Consider the following 19601-nt stretch of genomic DNA (forward strand, 5'->3'; position numbering starts at 1 on the left):
GCCTACAAGAGGAGTGGTTGTATTTGATCTGGTATTGGGAAATGAATCTGGTCAGGAGTCAGATCTCTCATTGAGAGACCATTTTGGAGATAGTGATCACAATTCTATCTCCTTTGCCATAGCATTGGAGAGGGATAGGAACAGACAAGTTAGGAAAGCGTTTAATTGGAGTAAAGGGAACTATGAGGATATCAGGCAGGAAATTGGAAGCATAAATTGGGAACAGATGTTCTAAGGGAAATGAACAGAAGAAATATGGAGAATGTTGATGTGATATTTTTGTGGCGTTCTGCATAGGTATGTTCCAGCGAGACAGGCAAAGGATGGTAGGGTACAGGAACCGTGATGTACAAAGACTGTTGTAATTCTAGACAAAAAGGAAAGAAAAGCTTATGGAAGGTTCAAAAACTAGGTAATGACATGAATCTGGAAGATTATAAGGCTATCAGGAAGGAGCTTAAGAGTGAAATTAGGAGAGCCAGAAGGGGCCGTGAGAAGGCCTTGGCGGACAGGATTAAGGAAAACCCCAAGGCATTCTACACGTGTGTGAAGAGCAAAAGGATAAGGTGTGAGAGAATAGGACCAATCAAGTGACAGTGGGAAAGTGTGTATGGAACCGGAGGAGACAGCAGAGGTACTTAATGAATACTTTGCTTCAGTACTCACTACGTAAATGGATCTTGGCAATTGTAGGAATGGCATACTGTGGACTGAAAAGCTTGAGCATATAGTTATTAAGAAAGAGGATGTGCTGGAGCTTTTCGAAAGTATCAAGTTGGATAACTCACCGGGACCAGGCCGGATGTACCCTGGGCTACTGTGGGAGATGAGGGAGGAGATTGCTGAGACTCTGGCGATGATCTTTCCATCATCAATGGGGACGGGAGAGGTTCCGGAGGATTGGAGGGTTGCGGATGTTGTTCCTTTATTCAAGAAAGGGAGTAGAGATAGCCCAGGAAATTATAGACCAGTGAGTCTTACTTCACTGGTTGGTAAGTTGATGGAGAAGATCCTGAGGGGTAGGATTTATGAACATCTGGAGAGGTGAAATATGATTAGAAATGGTCAGCATGGCTTTGTCAAAGGCATGTTGTACCTCATGAGCCTGATTGAATTTTTTGAGGTTGTGACTAAACACGTTGATGAAGGTAGAGCCATAGATGTGGTGTATATGGATTTCAGCAAGGCATTGGATAAGGTACCCCATGCAAGGCTTGTTGAGAAAGTAAGGAGGCATGGGATCCAAGGGGACATCGCTTTCTGGATCCAGAACTGGCTTGCCCACAGAAGGCAAAGAGTGGCTGTAGACGGGTCATATTCTGCATGGAGGCCAGTGACCATCTTTGTGATTTTTATAAATGACCTGGATGAAGAAGTGGAGGGATGGGTTAGTAAGTTTGCTGATGACACTAAGGTTGGAGGTGTTGTGGATAGCCTGGAGGGTTGTCAGAGGTTACAGCGGGACATTGATAAAATGCAGAACTGGGCTGAGAAGTGGCAGATGGAGTTCAACCAAGAGAAGTGTGAGGTGGTTCATTTTGGTAGGTCAAATATGATGGCAGACTATAGTATTAATGGCCAGACTCTTGGCAGTGTGGAAGATCAGAGGGATCTTGGGGTCCGAGTCCATAGGACACTCCAAGCTGCACAGGTTGACTCTGTGGTTAAGGAGACATATGGTGCATTAGCTTTCGACAATCGTGGGAATGAGGTTAGGAGCTGAGAGGTAATGTTGCAGCTCTATAGGACCCTGGTCAGACCCACTTGGAGTACTGTGCTCAGTTCTGGTCGCCTCACTACAGGAAGGATGTGGAATCTATAGAAAGGGTGCAGAGGAGATTTACAAGGATGTTGCCTGGATTGGGGAGCATGCCTTATGAGAATAAGTTGAGGGAACTCGGCCTTTTCTCGTTGTAGTGACGGAGGATGAGAGGAGTCTTGATAGAGGTGTATAAGATGATGAGAGGCATAGTCAGAGGCTTTTTCCCCAGGGCTGAAATGGCTAGCACGAGAGGACACAGGTTTATGGTGCTTGGAAGTAGGTACAGAGGAGATGTCAGGGGTAAGTTTTCCACACAGAGAGTTATGAGTGAGTGGAATGGGCTGCCGGCAAAGCTGGTGGAGGCGGATACAATAGGGACTTTTAAGAGACTCCTGGATAGTACATGGGGCTTCGAAAAATAGAGGGCTATGGGTAACCCTAGGTAATTTCTAAAGCAGGCACATGTTTGGCACAGCATTGTGGGCTGAAGGGCCTGTATCGTGTTGCAGGTTTTCTACGTTTCCACGTTTCCAGTCGTTACCACAAATACTCACTCAATCCACTCCAGACTCGGGTGGGTCAGTATGAGGTGGCGAAGAGCGGAGACAGATCGGTCTGTGAGTGTGTTCCAATGCAGTTCCAATTCCCTCACTGAGTGTTTTGTAACAAGAGCTGAGACGAGATCCTCGATGCCAGAATCTGAGAGTCTGGTCCACCAGAGTCTGCAAATGAGAGAAATGAGGAATCAGGAGATTCCCAGAGTTTGTTCATCACACTAACAGATCTCCTGCTGACCACAAACTCCCCATCATCTGCTGTGGGTCCACACTTTCCACCAGGACACTCCTGGATGTTCAGCAGTGCTATCAGTCTGAACCTCTGTGTCTGGCTGAACTGACAGAAGGGTTTCCTCAACAGCTGAGACCGTATTATCAGGGAAATTAAATTGTTATGGACGTCAGTCTCTCAAACACTCAGTAAAACTTGGGAATGACAAGATCTGGGAGCAATAAAGCACATTCCCACCCTCACAGCTGAAAACAGTGAGACCCACAGGGTTGCATAAACTCCAGTGAAAAGAGACTCTGACTGTTCCCCCAGTCACTGTCCCTGCCCACAGATCCCACAGGAATCACCAGACTTGTGCCAGCTTTTCCCTGCCACAGATTTCCAGCCTGTGAACTGGGGGGGCCTCAGGAAGTGCCCACTGCCCTTTTGGATACCCATGTTCACCTCCCCGTGGTGTTACAGGGGGCAACTGGGATCACAGTCTGCAGAGCAGATGAAGGTATGGTCAGTGTGAGCTGTGGGGTGTGTGTGAAAGATCACGAGTCGGAGAGACGGAAGTGCTTGTGTCCAGTGCTCAGTGTCTGTCACCAGAAACACCATCTCACAGTCTGGTACTTACCCCAGTTTCTGTAGTTTACACTCCGGGTTCCTCAGAGCCTCAGACACCAGTTTCACTCCCCAATCTCCCAGTTCATTGTTGCCCAGCTCAAGGTCAATCAGTGAGTGGTTGGCAGTCAGAACGGAGGCGAGATCCACAACACCAGCAGCTGTGAGGCCAACAGACTCCAAACTGTGGATCAGAGAGAGATGAGACGATGAATCCCACCATTTATTTATCCCACTTTCAGAATCAGAATCAGATGTATTATCACTAGCAAGTGTCGTGAAATTTGTCAACCTAGCAGCAGCAGTTCAATGCAATACACATTAATATAGGAAGGAAAACTAAACTCATAAATAAATCAATTAAACTATATTGATGTATATTGAATACATTAAACTGTGCAGAAACAGAAAAAGGGAATTTATGTTTACCCCAGTTGTTTACGATATATATTAATGATTTAGACGAGGGAATTAAATGCAGCATCTCCAAGTTTGTGGATGACACGAAGCTGGGCAGCGGTGTCATTATTATCTGAACGGTGGCCAATTAGGAAAAGTGGAGATGCAACGAGACCTGGGTGTCATTGTACACCAGTCATTGAAGGTGGGCATGCAGGTACAGCAGGCGGTGAAAAAGGCAAATGGTATGTTGGCATTCATAGCAAAAGGATTTGAGTACAGGAGCGGGGAGGTTCTACTGCAGTTGTACAAGGCCTTGGTGAGACTGCACCTAGAACATTGTGCTCAGTTTTGGTCCCCTAATCTGAGGAAAGACATTCTTGCCATAGAGGGAGTACAGAGAAGTTTCACCTGATTGATTCCTGGGATGACAGGACTTTCATATGAAGAAAGACTGGATCGACTAGGCTTATACTCCCTGGAATTGAGAAGATTGAGGGGGGATCTTACTGAAACGTATAAAATTCTAAAGGGATTGGACAGGCCAGATGCAGGAAGATTGTTTCCGATGTTGGGGAAGTCCAGAACGAGGGGTCACAGTTTAAGGATAAAGGGGAAGCCTTTTAGGACCAAGATGAGGAAAAACTTGGTTTGATTTTCTTTATTGTGTGATTTATGTATAATTAATGTTAATTTAATTTGTGTAATAAAGTCTGACTTTTTTTTAAACGTTCTGAACTGTTGTCGCAGAAAGCTGATTTTCATAACATTTAAACCCTGGTTATATTTGCCTAGGACAGGGGTTGGCAACCCGCGGCTCCGGAGCCACATGTGGCTCTTTTACCTCTGTGCTGCGGCTCCCTGTTGCTTTGGGAAATAATTGGTCAGTATTTAATTAAAATGTATTTTATGCTAGTTTGTTAGTTTTTGAAATGTAATTCTAAATTTGAAGATTATGGTGATCTTGTACAATCTAAATAAGACGTTGTGGCGACCCATTTCCTGACACATCCGAACCGGCTCACAATTAGCCAGTGTTCAGGCTAAGGGAGATAGCCTACGGGGGTTTGTGAGTACGTGTCTTTTGCAGCATCCGCGCCCATGGGGGGCGGGTTGAGGGAGGCTTAAAAGCAAGGCTGTTTAGTTCGAATAAAGCTATCTTTGACTGCAGTTTACTGACTGCGTGTAGCACACCGCTACAACGTGTTTTTATCGCTGGCTGTCCAGAGGGGAGGTGCTGAAACGCTTTGTCGCATGTCTCGAAGAAGTGAAAACGTTCCTGGGCAGCAAAGGGCTCACCTTTCCTGAGCTGGAACAGCCAGAGTGGCTGGAAAAGCTACACTTCATGGTAGACATGACAGCGCACCTAAACACGCTGAACACAGCTCTTCAGGGGAAAGGACGTACAGCCTTAAACATGCTGGAGGATGTTTTGGCATTCGAGCGCAAGTTGACAGTGCTTGCCAGAGATTTACAGAAAGGCACATTGTCTCACTTCCCCAATTTGAGAGAGTTCAAACAAGGTCACGACATGATAAATTCGGAGTATTTACATTCTGCAATCATCGCAATGCAAACATCGTTTGGGAAACGCTTCTGTGAGTTCAGAGAGGAAAAAAACACATTATCCTTCCCGGTCACTCCCCTAAGCATCGATCCATCCCTACTGAATACGACTGCATTGGCAGCTGTGAGTCAACCTGACCAAGTATGATAAATATTTTAATTGCCTATTATTTTACGTATATTCATAGTTTTTCATTGTTCAGTGAAATAGTCCTTTTATTTTTCAGGTTGACAGCTGGCTGACATTAATTTTGGTTTGCTGCTGGCGGCAAATTTAAGTTTGGCGTTTTTCATAAATACAAGAAGGACTCAAATAGACGTCGAGTATTTTACTTAAAAGTAACCTTCAACCCAACGTCTTTTTTTCGGAGTTCAAAATGTTTTTGTTGCATGCAGAAATGTAATTTCGTTTTCTCTGCAGGAGTTCATCAATTTCATAAATGTAACACATTATAGTTTGTTTATACATAGCATAAAGGCAAAAAAAAAACGTTGTATGCAGTGTTATTTCATTTTAAATGTCAAACGGGTTTTGCGGCTCCCAGTGTTTTCTTTTCTGTGGGAAACGGGTCCAAGTGGCTCTTTCAGTGGTAAAGGTTGCTGACCTTTACAAGGTTGTTGACCTAGGACAATATACAATAACACTGAACTAGTGAATGGATTTAATGGAGCCTGAGGTGAGGGCCTGTTATTTGGGCTGTGGAGATCGATGGAGTGAAGATCTGTCCCAATGTCCCCCAGTCTGGTACTTACCACAGTTTCTGTATTTTACACTCTGGGCTCCTCAGAGCCTCAAACATCAGTTTCACTCCAGAATCTCCCAGTTCATTCGCACCCATCCAGCTCCATCAGTGAGTGGTTGGTATTGAGAACAGAAGCAAGATGCACAACACCAGCAGCTGTGAGACCGACACACCGCAGACTGTGGATCAGAGAGATGAGAAGTTTAATCCCAGGGTTTATTAATCCCACTTTCACCAATACCCACAGTAATGTTCAGTGTTTATTAACCCCACAATTACTGATAACACCAATCTCCAGCATCAGACACCAGTGAGTATAAACATCACTGCACCTTCCGAACTGGAAACACTCAAATCTCCCCAGAACAAATGGCAGAACCCAGGGGACACTGTATATTTGTGTTCACCCTCTACATCCCAGCCCCACTCCACAGTACACCACCACTCTGGACCTTGTGCTCGATACTGAATCACAGGGAGGCAGTGTAACCTTCCACACTCCCAGCTTACCCTCCCCTTGTCCCGTCTCCACAGAAAAACCCAGCACATCCCTGTTCCTCACATTCATCCCTGAGCTCATCCTCCTGACAGGGTGTCACCCAGTCACCCCACCGACACAATGCTGCCTCGGGGAAACACCCACATTCCAAACCAGTTTCACCTCAACAAGAATATTCTCCAACCCCACACTGAGAGCTGAGGGTTACAACAGTTTACAGTTCCGTGAGAATATTAAACCAGCTCCAGGTCAACAGTTGGAGAATTAAAGTTACCAAAACACTGAGTCAAGTTTAAATCCATCAGGGAGAAATGTTCAACACACAATCTGACCCTGAACAGTTTGTGGTCTGACACCTTTCTCTGTGGGACTGATGGTGTCCAGCTGGTCAGTAATTTCCTGTTGTGTCTGTGTCCCCACAGGGAACTGGGTAAAGGAAGCCCCACTCTCTTTCCACACACATCCCCTGTAGTTTGTTAGAGGAGCTGATTCTACCTCAGACACACTCCCCAGACACATACTGTTTCCTGCGGTGAACAGGCTGCATTGAAAACACTCCGAGCTTTGCTTTGATCTCAGATCAACTCCTGTTTCAGTAATCACTTGGACCCCCTACAATTCTCCTAATATCACAACAGCTCAACAGTAGAAACCTTCTCGTCTGTTTTGGATGATCCAGACAACTGGAAATACAAGTCAGCCTGTTGTTCTGTCACCAATTCCTGAATCTCTGTCCCTCGCACTGTGTATGGATCCTTGACTTCCTCATCCTCCTCACTCACCATCAACACTGAGCTCTGTGAGCTTCACCCGCCGCTCTAATCTCTTAGTATAACCAGTTTTTGCCTGAGTATTGCTACAACACTGCCTACAAACTGCTGATTACAGAATCACAGATGGTAACGAGGTGGCGTACAGGAGTGAGACAGATCAGCTGGACAAGTCGTGTCTGCAGAACAATCACACACTGAACGTCAGCAAGACCAAGGAACCGACTGTGGACTTGCGGAAGGGGAAATCAGACAAACTACACCATTCCTCAGTGAGGGGTGAGCGGTGGAAAGGGTGAGTAGCAGCAAGTTCCTGGGTGACAACATCTCAGAGAATCTCACCTGGCCCAGAACATAGAGGGAACCATGAAGGAAGCACACGAGCATTCTTCTCATTGAGCGGCATGTCATCACAGACGACTGCAGACTTCCACAGGTGGACACCAGAAAGCATTCTGACTGGTTGTATCATCAGGAACCCACAACATCTGGGCCAGTCCCTCAGAGAGGAGGGACAGGAGCCTGCAGACCCACATCCACAACAGCTTCTTCTCATTGAGCAGCATGTCATCACAGACGACTGCAGACTTCCACAGGTGGACACTAGAAAGCATTGTGACTGGTTGTATCATCAGGAACCCACAACATCTGGGACAGTCCCTCAGAGAGGAGGGACAGGAGCCTGAAGGTCCACATCCACAACAGCTTCTTCTCATTGAGCGGCATGTCATCACAGACGACTGCAGACTTCCACAGGTGGACACTAGAAAGCATTGTGACTGGTTGTATCATCAGGAACCCACAACATCTGGGACAGTCCCTCAGAGAGGAGGGACAGGAGCCTGAAGGCCCACATCCACAACAGCTTCTTCTCACTGTATCATGTTCCTGAACTGACCTGAAAGTCCGTCATTCCATCGTAGACTAGATTCCCTCAACTTGCAAAGTATCATTACATTTTTGTGTAATTTATGTATAATTCATGTTAAATTAAGTTTCTGTCATTAACATACATGTATGTGTAACCCTTTCACCGTGAGCTCATAATGAGTTAACTATGACTGTAAATATCAGCAACTAACTCTACATTGCATGGGAAATAACGAGGAAAGGGTCATTTCCAGTAAGTGAACTAGATATGATTCGGGTAAACACAGAACATGAAAGTTCAAATGTTCCTTCAAAGGAAAATAAGCCTATCATTTGTATAAATGCTGACACACCCACTCAAATTTACTGTTCACCAGGAAGCAATAATTTAACTCACAGAGGTATAAAGTAAATTGAGATTTTATTGACAGAATATTTTAAACTACAACAAACACAATATTTCTATATAATACAAATATTTTTAAAAAGGACCCACTATATTGTATAATATACAAGCCCATAACGTGCATTTAATCATTTGAACTCATGGTGGCATTATCAATCCAGTTTGCTCCATTGTGTTTACTCACAGTACCGAAACAGTTTTGCATTAGAAAATCAGTCAAGTTGTGTGCAAGCTAGCTCACCAAAAGTTACCCTCACAACCTCTGAGAGACCGAGGTCTGCACGTGAGGATTTTCTGACATCGGTATCTTTCCTTCCAAACTTATCCCTCCGAGTCTTTCACCAGGTTCTCTCGCTATATTAGTTGTCCGTTTCTCTCATGGAAACATAGAACAATACAGCACAGTACAGGTCCTGGATGCACTTAACAAACTCTGCCCCGTCTAAACCATTGGAACTAATCAGGTGCCAATCAAACAACACACACAAAATGCTGGGATGGGATAAGAAGGGGAGGAGGGGTATTAACAGAAGTTAGAAAATATACCGGCTGGGTAGCCTCCAACCTGATGGCATGAACAGTGACTTCTCTAACTTCCGTTAATGCCCCTCCTCCCCTTCTTACCCCATCCTTGACATATTTAGTTGTTTGCCTGTTCTCCATCTCCCTCTGGTGTTTCCCCCCCCCCCTTTCTTTCTCTCTAACCCATCCCATGATCCTTTCCCTTCTCCAGCTCTGTATCACTTTCGCCAATCACCTTTCCAGCTCTTAGCTTCATCCCACCCCCTCCGGTCTTCTATCATTTCGCATTTCCCCCTCCCCCCACTACTTTCAAATCTCTTAGTATCTCTCCTTTCAGTTAGTCCTGACGAAGGGTCTCGGCCCGAAACATGGACAGCGCTTCTCCTTATAGATGCTGCCTGGCCTGCTGTATTCCACCAGCATTTTGTGTGTGTTGCTTGAATTTCCAGCATCTGCAGATTTCCTCGCAAGTGCCAATCAATATTAGGGAAGTTAAAGTCACTCATGATAACAACCCTGTTATTTTTGCACCTTTCCAATATCTGCCTCCCAATCTGCTCCTCGGTATCTCTGCTGCTACCAGGGGGACTATAGAATACTCCCAATGGAGTAATTGCTCCCTTCCTGTTCCTGACTTCCACCCATACTGACTCAAAAGAGGATCCTGCTACATTACCCACCCTTTCTGTAGCTGTAATAGTATCTCTGACCAGTAATGCCACCCCTCCTCCCCTTCCCACCCCCCTATCTTTTAACATTTTTCTTAAATGTTAAAAATGAGGCCACATTTACCACTTCATCTGGCAGCTCATTCCACACTCCCACCACTCTCTGTGTGAAGAAGCCCCCCCAATGTTCCCTTTAAACTTTTCCCCCTTCAACCTTAACTCAGGTCCTCTGGTTCTTTTTCTCCCCTAGCCTCAGTGGAAAAAGCCTGCTTACATTCACTCCATCTATACCCATCATAATTTTATACACCTCTATCAAATCACCCCTCATTCTCCTACACTCCAGGGAATAAAGTCCTAACCTATTCAACCTTTCTATGTAACTCAGTTTCTCAAGTCCCGGCAACATCCTTGTAAACCTTCTCTGCACTCTTTCAACCTTATTAATATCCTTCCTGTAATTCGGTGACCAAAACTGCACACAATACTCCAAATTTGGTCTTACCAATGTCTTATACAATTTCACCATTACATTCCAACTCTTATACTCAATGCTTTGATTTACAAAGGCCAATCTACCAAAAGCTCTCTTTACAACCCTATCTACTTGTGACGCCACTTTTAGGGAATATTGTACCTGTACTCCCAGATCCCTCTGTTCTACTGCACCCCTCAGTGCCCCACCATTTACCTTGCATGTTCTACCCTGGTTTGTCCTTCCAAAGTGCAATACCTCACACTTGTCCACATTAAACTCCATCTGCCATTTTTCAGCCCATTCCTCCAGCTGGTCCAGATCCCTCTGCAAGCTTTGAAAACCTTCCTCACTGTCCACTACACCTCCAATCTTTGTATCATCAGCAAATCTGCTGATCCAATTTGCCACATTATCATCCAGATCATTGATATCGCTGACAAATAACAATGGACCCAGCACTGATCCCTGTGGCACACCACTGGTCACAGGCCTCCACTCAGAGTAGCAATCCTCCACTACCACTCTCTGGCTTCTCCCATTGAGCCAATGTCTAATCCAATTTACTACCTCTCCATGTGCACCTAATGACTGAATCTTCCTAACTAACCTCCCATGCGGGACCTTGTCAAAGGCCTTACTGAAGTCAATGTATACAACATCCACTGCCTTCTTTTCATCCACTTTCTGGTAACCTCCTCGACAAACTCTAATAGACTGGTTAAACATGACCTACCACGCACAAAGCCATGCTGACTGTTTCTAATAAGTCCCTGTCTATCCAAATACTTGTAGATCCTATCTCTTAGTATTCCTTCCAATAATTTACCTACTACTGATGTCAAACTTACCGACCTATAATTTCCCAGCTTACTTTTTGAGCCTTTTTTAAACAACGGAACTACATGAGCTATCCTCCAATCCTCCGGCTCCTGACCCGTGGATATCGACATTTTAAATATTCCTGCCAGGGCCCCTGCAATTTCAACACTAGTCTCCCTCAAGGTCCGAGGGAATATCCTGTCAGGTCCTGGGGATTTATCTACTCTGATTTGCCTCTAGACAGCAAGCACCTCCTCCTCTTCAATCTGTATAAGTTCCATGACCTCAATACTTGTTTGCCTTGTTTCCATAGACTCCATTCCAGTTTCCTTAGTAAATACAGATGCAAAAAACCCATTTAATATCTCTCCCTCCCATTTCTTTTGGTTCCATACATAGCCGATCACTCTGACCAATTTTATCCCTTACTATCCTTTTGCTCTTAACATACCTGATGTAGCTCTTTGGATTGTCCTTCACCCTGACTGCCAAAGCAACCACATGTCTTCTTTTAGCCCTCCTGATTGCTTTCTTAAGTATTTTCTTACTCTTTTTATATTCCTCAAGCATCTGATTTCCTCCCTGTTGCCTATACATGTTATACATCTCTCTTTTCTTCTTTATCAGAGTTCCAATATCCCTCGAGAACCAAGGTTCCTTATTCTTATTTACCTTTAACCCTGACAGGAACATACAGACTCTGCGCTCTCAAAATTTCTCCTTTGAAGGCCTCCCACTTACCAATGACATCCTTGCCAGAGAACAAACTGTCCCAATCTACGCTTTTTAGATCCTTTCTTATTTCTTCAAATTTGGCCTTTTTCCAGTTTAGAACTTCAATCTGCGGACCAGATCTATCTTTATCTATGATCAAGTTGAAACTAATGACTTATGATCACTGGAACCAAAGTTCCCCTACACACACTTCCGTCACCTGTCCTAACTTGTTTCCTAATCGGAGATCTAATATTGCATTCTCCCTAGTTGACTTAGAAAACTTTCCTGAACACATTTCACAAACTCTAACCAATCTAGACCTTTAACAGTATGGGAGTCCCAATCAATGTGTGGGAAATTAAAATATCCTACAATCACAACTTTCTGTCTCCTGCAGTTGTCTGCTATCTCTCCACAGATTTGCTCCTCCAATTCTCGCTGACTGTTGGGTGGTCTACAATATAACCCCATTAATGTGGTCATACCTTTCCTGTTTCTCAGCTCCACCCATATGGCCTCTGTAGACAAGCCCTCTCTAATCTGTCCTGCCGAAGCACTGCCGTACTACCCACACAACCTTACTATTTATGACTTTGCATGACCACACAACCTACTCCAGAAACTGCCTAGAACTTCCCTACCGTATAGCCCTCTATTTTTCTAAGCTTCATGTACCTATCCAGGAGTCTTTTAAAAGACCCTATCGTATCCGCCTCCACCACTGTCGCCTGCAGTGCATTCCACGCTCCCACCACTGTCTGTGTGAACAACTTACCCCTGACACCTCTTCTGTACCTGCCCCCTCGTGTCAGCCATTTCAGCCCTGGGAAAAAGCCTCTGACTATCCACACCAGTACTGCCCAACCTCCGGGCCACAAAGCATACATGGGTGCAGCAGTAGCCGGAGTGCACCCTAAGAAAAAAGCCAAAATAAAAAGCTAATTAATTAGGTGCCGCCTATAAAGATTCGCCCCTGATCTGGGCCGACATTTACGTGACGGGCGGCACCTAATTAATTAGCTTGTTTATTTCGGCTTTTTTTTAAAAGATGCGCTGGGAGCTGCACGCTTCGCGGCGCGGTATCGGTCCGCGGCCCGGAGGCTGGGGACCACTGATCTACACGATCAATGCCCCTCATCATCTTGTACACCTCTATCAGGTCACCTCTCATCCTCCGTCAACTCCGAGTTCACTCAACCTATTCTCATAAGGCAGGCTCCCCAATCCAGGCAACATCCTGGTAAATCTCCTCTGCACCCTTTCTATGGTTTCCACATCCTTCCTGTAGTGAGGCGACCAGAACTGAGCACAGTACTCCAAGTGGGGTCTGACCAGGGTCCTATAGAGCAGCAACATTACCTCTTGGCTCCTAAATTCAATTCCACGATTGATGAAGGCCAATACACCGTACGCCGTCTTAACCACAGAGTCAACCTGCGCAGCAGCTTTGAGTGTCCTGTGGACTCGGACCCCAAGATCCCTCTGATCCTCCACACTGCCAAGAGTCTTACCGTTAATACTATATTCTGCCATCATATTTGACCGACCAAAATGAACTACCTCACACTTATCTAGATTGAAATCCCTCTGCCACTTCTCAGCCCCGTTTTTCAACCTCTCAGTGTCCCGCTGTGACCTCTGACAGCCCTCCACACTATCCACAGCACCCCCAACCTTTGTTTCATCCGCATATTTACTAACCCATCCCTCCACTTCCTCATCCAGGTCATTTATAAAAATCACAAGGAGGAGGGGTCCTAGAACAGCTCCCTGTGCATCACGACTGGTCACTGCCCTCCATGCAGAATACGAACCATCTACAATTACCCTTTGCCTTCTGTGTATAAGCCAATTCTGGAACCACAAAGCAAGGTCCCTTTGAATCCCATACCCCATCAGTTTCTGAATGAGCCTTGCATGGGGAACCTCATCAAATGCCTTGCGTTTATAATGCACTGTGCTGTTGCTGCAAAAAGCTAATTGTCATAACATTTACATCCTGGTTATACTTACCCATGACAATAAACTTTATCAATGAACTTGAGAGGAGCCATTGGAGCCCAAGCTGAGGGCCTGTTACTACGGGGTGATGATCTGTCCTAATCCCTCACAGTCTGCTACTTACCCGAGTCTCTGCATTTTAAACTTTGTGTTCCTCAGAGCCGTAGACACCAGTTGCATTCCTGAATCTCTCAGTTTATTACCACCCAGATCCAGCTCCGTCAGTGAGTGGATTGTACTGAGAGCGGATGTGAGATGCCCAACACCAGCAGCTGTGAGACCGACAGACCGTAGACTGTGGATCAGAGAGAGATGAGAAATTTAATCCCAGGGTTTATTAATCCCACTTTCACCAATACCCACAGTAACGTTCAGCGTTTATTAACCCCACAATCACTGATAACACCAATCTCCAGCATCAGACGCCAGTGAGTATAAACATCACTGCACCTTCTGAACTGGAAACACTCAAATCTCCCCAGAACAAATGGCAGAACCCCGGGGACATTGTATATTTGTGTTCACCCTCTACATCCCAGCCCCACTCCACAGTACACCACCACTCTGGACCTTGTGCTCGATACTGAATCACAGGGAGGCAGTGTAACCTTCCACACTCCCAGCTTTCCCTCCCCTTGTCCCGTCTCCAAAGAAAAACCCGGCACATCCCTGTGTTCCTCACATCATCCCAGAGCTCATCCTCTGGACAGGGTGTCAGACAACAGCACAACTGCCTCTGTGTCTGTCCAGACGTTCTGTGCCCGCAGAACCAACCCTGCGAGGGACTCCACTCACCATCTCTGTTATCTGTACACCCCAACCCAGTCACCACACCGACACAATGCTGCCTCGGGGAAACACCCACACTCCAAACCGGTTTCACCACAGCAAGAATATTCTCCAACCCCACACAGAGAGCTGAGGGCTTCAATGAGTGAGAATATTAAACCAGCTCTGGGTCAAAGGTTTGAAAATTAAAGTTGCCAAAACACTGAGTCAAGTTTAAATCCATCAGTGAGAAATGTTCAACACACAATCTGACCCTGAACATGTTGTGGTCTGACACCTTTCCCTGTGGGACTGATGGTGTCCAACTGGTCAGTAATTTCCTGTTGTGTCCATGACCCCACAGGGAACTGGGTGAAGGCAGCTCAACTTTTTCCACACACACATCCCCTGTAGTTTGTTAGAGGAGCTGATTCTAACCCAGACACATACTGTTTCCTGCGGTGAACAGGCTGAATTGAAAGCGCTCTGATTTTTGAAGAAGGCTTAAGACTACTCCCACCTCAATAAGCACTTGGACCCTCTTCATTTCAAATAACGCCACCACTGGCCTGCAGCAGATGCCATCTCTACGGCTCTCCACTCTGTTCTGAATTGGCTGGACAACCGAAATCATTGATTACAGTTCATCACTGAGCTCCACTGTCCACTTTAAACTGGCCTTCTCTGTCCAATCCTGGGCCTCTGTACCTCACCCCACGACCGTATCCTCGAACTCCTCATCCTCCTCACTCAACATCAACACTGGTATACCCGAGTGCTGTGTGCTTTTGTGCCCTGTTCTAATCTCTCTAAACCACTGGCTCTGTGGCTGGGCTCTCCAACAAAACTGTCTGCAGATTCACGGATGACAACGCTGCTGCTGGCAGAATCACAAATGGTAATGAGGACGTGCACAAGAGTGAGATAGATAAAAGGGTTTTCTTACTATCTCAGACAAGACTCCCTCAACTTGCACAAAGATTTGATTATGTTCGTTTTCCTATACTGTGCGATTTATGTACAATAAATGTTAACTTTCTGAAATTAATTTCTGACATGTTTCTAATGTTCTGTACTGTTCTTGCAAGAAGCTGATTTTCACAACATTTACGCCCTGGTTAGATTTGCCCCTGACAATAAACTTTAACACTGAAGTTGTGAGTGGACCCGATGGAGCCCGAGGTGAGGACCTGTTACTCAGTCTGTGGAGATCGATGGAGTGATGATCTGTCCCAATGTCTCACAGTCTGGTACTTACCACAGTTTCTGTATTTTACACTCTGGGTTTCTCAGAGCCTCGGAGGCCAGTTTCACTCCAGAATCTCCAAGTTCATTATAACCCAGGTCCAGCTCCGTCAGTGAACGGTTTGTACTGAGAGCAGAGGTGAGATCCACAACACCAGCATCTGTGAGACCGACAGACCGTAGACTGTGGATCAGAGAGAGATGAGAAGTTTAATCCCAGGGTTTATTAATCCCACTTTCACCAGTACCCACAGTAATGTTCAGTGTTTATTAACCCCACAATTACTGATAACACCAATCTCCAGCATCAGACGCCAGTGAGTATAAACATCACAGCTCCTTCCGAACTGGAAACACTCAAATCTCCCCAGAACGAATAGCAGAACCCCGGGGACATTGTATATTTGTGTTCACCCTCTACATCCCAGCCCCACTCCACAGTACACCACCACTCTGGACCTTGTGCTCGATACTGAATCACAGGGAGGCAGTGTAACCTTCCACACTCCCAGCTTCCCCTCCCCTTGTCCCGACTCCACAGAAAAACCCGGCACATCCCTGTGTTCCTCATATTCATCCCAGAGCTCATCCTCTGGACAGGGTGTCACACAACAACACAACTCCCTCTGTGTCTGTCCAGACGTTCTGTGCTCACAGAACCAACCCTGCAGGGGACTCCACTCACCATCTCTGTTAACTGTACATCCCAACCCAGTCACCCCACCGACACAATGCTGCCTCGGGGAAACACCCACACTCCAAACCAGTTTCACCTCAACAAGAATATTCTCCAACCCCACACTGAGAGCTGAAGGTTGCAATGGTGCTGGGTCAGTGGTAAAGTTAAACCAGCTCCAAGTCAAAGGTTGGAAAATTAAAGTTACCAAAGATTAAAAGTCAACTTTAAATCCATCGGTGAGAAATGTTCAACATACAATCTGACCCTGCGCATTTTGTTGTCTGCGTCCATGTTCCCTGATACCTTTCCCTGTGGGACTGATGGTGTCCAAATGGTCAGTGATTTTGTGTTGTGTCCGTGTCCCCACAGGGAACTGGGTAGGGGAGGCTCCACTCTCCTACACACACACGACCCCTAAGTGCCAGAATAACTGACTCTACCTCAGACACACACTGTGACCTGAGGTGAAGAAACTACATTGAAAACACATTTGATTTTGTGGAAGGTTTAAGACTATTCCTGCCTCAGTAAGGACCTGGACCCCCTTCAGTTCACCTAGCATCACCACTGATCTGGAGCAGAACTCCATTCTGGATCACCTGGAGAAGCAAAACGAATGTCCACTGAACATCATCATCCCCTCTAAAATGACCCTCTACGCCCAATTCAAAGGTTGACATGTTTATTTATATTAGTGTACAACTCTGAAATTCCTCTTCTCCAGACAGCCACAAAACCAAGAAAGAAAAAAAATCAGCAGCACAGTTATCAACCCCCAAATCCCTCTTCCCTACACTAAAGAATGAGCAATGATAGAAGAGACTTATCAACCCCAAAATCCCCTCCTCCTAAACACAAAATATTGAGGAAGATTGGGTGAAAAACACAGAATACAACCAAACCACAGGAATGAAAAATGCCCACAGTTCAAGTCGACATCCAAAATGTATAAAACCTGTCAACATCCAATCTCTACCTAGCACAGCGATCTCACCAGTGATAAAAAGACAGTCTACCCTCTCTGTAGCACAGCGATCTCACCAGTGATAAAAAGACAGTCTATCCTCTCCGTAGCAGAGTGATCTCACCAGTGATAAAAAGACAGTCTACCCTCTCTGTAGCACAGCGATCTCACCAGTGATAAAAAGACAGTCTACCCTCTCTGTAGCAGAGCGATCTCACCAGTGATAAAAGACAGTCTACCCTCTCTGTAGCAGAGTGATCTCACCAGTGATAAAAGACAGTCTATCCTCTCCGTAGCAGAGTGATCTCACCAGTGATAAAAAGACAGTCTACCCTCTCTGTAGCACAGCGATCTCACCAGTGATAAAAAGACAGTCTACCCTCTCTGTAGCACAGCGATCTCACCAGTGATAAAAAGACAGTCTACCCTCTCCGTAGCACAGCGATCTCACCAGTGATAAAAAGACAGTCTACCCTCTCTGTAGCAGAGCGATCTCACCAGTGATAAAAAGACAGTCTACCCTCTCTGTAGCAGAGCGATCTCACCAGTGATAAAAGACAGTCTACCCTCTCCGTAGCAGTGATCTCACCAGTGATAAAAAGACAGTCTACCCTCTCCGTAGCAGAGTGATCTCACCAGTGATAAAAAGACAGTCTACCCTCTCTGTAGCACAGCGATCTCACCAGTGATAAAAAGACAGTTTACCCTCTCCGTAGCAGAGTGATCTCACCAGTGATAAAAAGACAGTCTACCCTCTCTGTAGCAGAGCGATCTCACCAGTGATAAAAAGACAGTCTACCCTCTCTGTAGCAGAGCGATCTCACCAGTGATAAAAGACAGTCTACCCTCTCCGTAGCAGTGATCTCACCAGTGATAAAAAGACAGTCTACCCTCTCTGTAGCAGAGTGATCTCCCAGCAATAAAAATGCAAGCAGTTGGTGTTTCAATCTCCCTCGTCATTTTAACTGGCAAACAATGGAAGCTTTAATCGGCAAAATAGAGTCGAACATCAGCTCTCAACTTCCTCACCACAAGGTCCCCACACGCTGCCTCTGCCTCTCAGAATCGTCTCAGAGACTGACGAGCACTGAAACATCCAAACGACCTCCAAATTGCAAATGACAGGCTCCAGAAGATGGCGACTGAAGAAGAGCTGCCCACAGGAACCATCTTGACTGGAATTCGTGGAAAACGTGTGCAGAAACAGGTTCCTTGTTGTCAACATCTCACAGAATCTCTCCTGGGCCCAGAACATAGAGGTAGCCATGAAGGAAACACGACAGCTTTCTTAGAAATGAGCAGCATTTCATTGTCGAATATCATCAGGAACCCTCACGATCTGGGCCAGTCCCTCAGACAGCTGGGCCAGGAGTTTGCAGACCCACAGCCCAAGGTTCAACAACAGCCTCTTCCCACTGCATCATGTTCCTGAACTGACCTGAAAGCCCCTCATTCCTTCCCAGACTAGATTCACTCACCTTGCAAAATGTGGTTATGTTTGATTTTCTTTACCGTGTAATTTATGTGTAATTAATGTTAGTAAAGTTCTGTACTGTTGCTGGGAAAGATCTAATTTTCATGATAGTTACACCTTGGTTGTATTTGCCCCTGACAATAAACTTTAACGCTGTACTTGTGAGTGCAAGTTGATGCCTTTTCCTTCATAAACACACATGGTCTTTCTGCTTTTAATGGTTATCTCGAGAAGACAAAAATCAGAGCTGTATTTTACATGCATACTTCGACAATAACGTGAACCTGTCAGCCTGATGGAGCCTGAGCTGATTTTCATAACATTTACACCCTGGTAATATTTACCTAGGACAATACACTATCACACTGTAGGCACTAACGATATTGGAAGAAAGCGGGGTGAGGTCCTACAAGAGTAGGACCTCAAAGGTTATAATCTCAGGATTATTGCCGGGGCCATGTGCAGAGTTGGATCAGCAGGATAGCTGGAATGAAGATGTGGCTTGAGCGGTGGTGCAGGAGGAAGGGTTTCAGATTCTTGGGGCATTGGAACCGCTTCTGAGGGAGGTTAGACCAGTACCGTCCGGACGGTCTACGTCTGGGTAGGGCTGGGATCAATATCCCAGGCAGATTGTTTGCTAGTGCTGTTGGGGGGGGGGGGTTTAAACTAATATGGCAGGGGGATGGGAACCCACACAGAAATGAAGAGGGAAGAGATGCAGAAACCAAAGCTAGAGTTAGTGAAGAAAAAAGTAAGAGTAGAGTGCATAAAAGTAATCAGCAAAAATCCCATAGGTCACTAGATTCTAAGAGGACAATGAGTATGAGGGCACTTTATCTAAATGCCCGTAGAATTA

At 45.6% G+C, this 19601-nt stretch overlaps 1 protein-coding gene across 1 annotated transcript in view; it reads right to left on the reverse strand.

Moving 5' to 3' along the window:
* LOC132388708 (ribonuclease inhibitor-like) overlaps positions 1-19601 on the reverse strand; it is a 29364-nt gene that overhangs the window by 3281 nt on the left and 6482 nt on the right. The window contains exons 7-11 of the mRNA XM_059961086.1: positions 15642-15812; positions 13740-13910; positions 5876-6044; positions 3171-3341; positions 2317-2484 (exon numbers count right to left, since the gene is read on the reverse strand). Coding sequence (XP_059817069.1) covers positions 5948-6044; positions 13740-13910; positions 15642-15812 — 439 coding nt within the window. The 3' untranslated portion in view covers positions 2317-2484; positions 3171-3341; positions 5876-5947. The remainder of the gene's footprint in view (positions 1-2316; positions 2485-3170; positions 3342-5875; positions 6045-13739; positions 13911-15641; positions 15813-19601) is intronic.

The sequence above is a fragment of the Hypanus sabinus genome, unplaced genomic scaffold, assembly GCF_030144855.1.
Source record: "Hypanus sabinus isolate sHypSab1 unplaced genomic scaffold, sHypSab1.hap1 scaffold_385, whole genome shotgun sequence".
Lineage (NCBI taxonomy): Eukaryota > Metazoa > Chordata > Chondrichthyes > Myliobatiformes > Dasyatidae > Hypanus > Hypanus sabinus.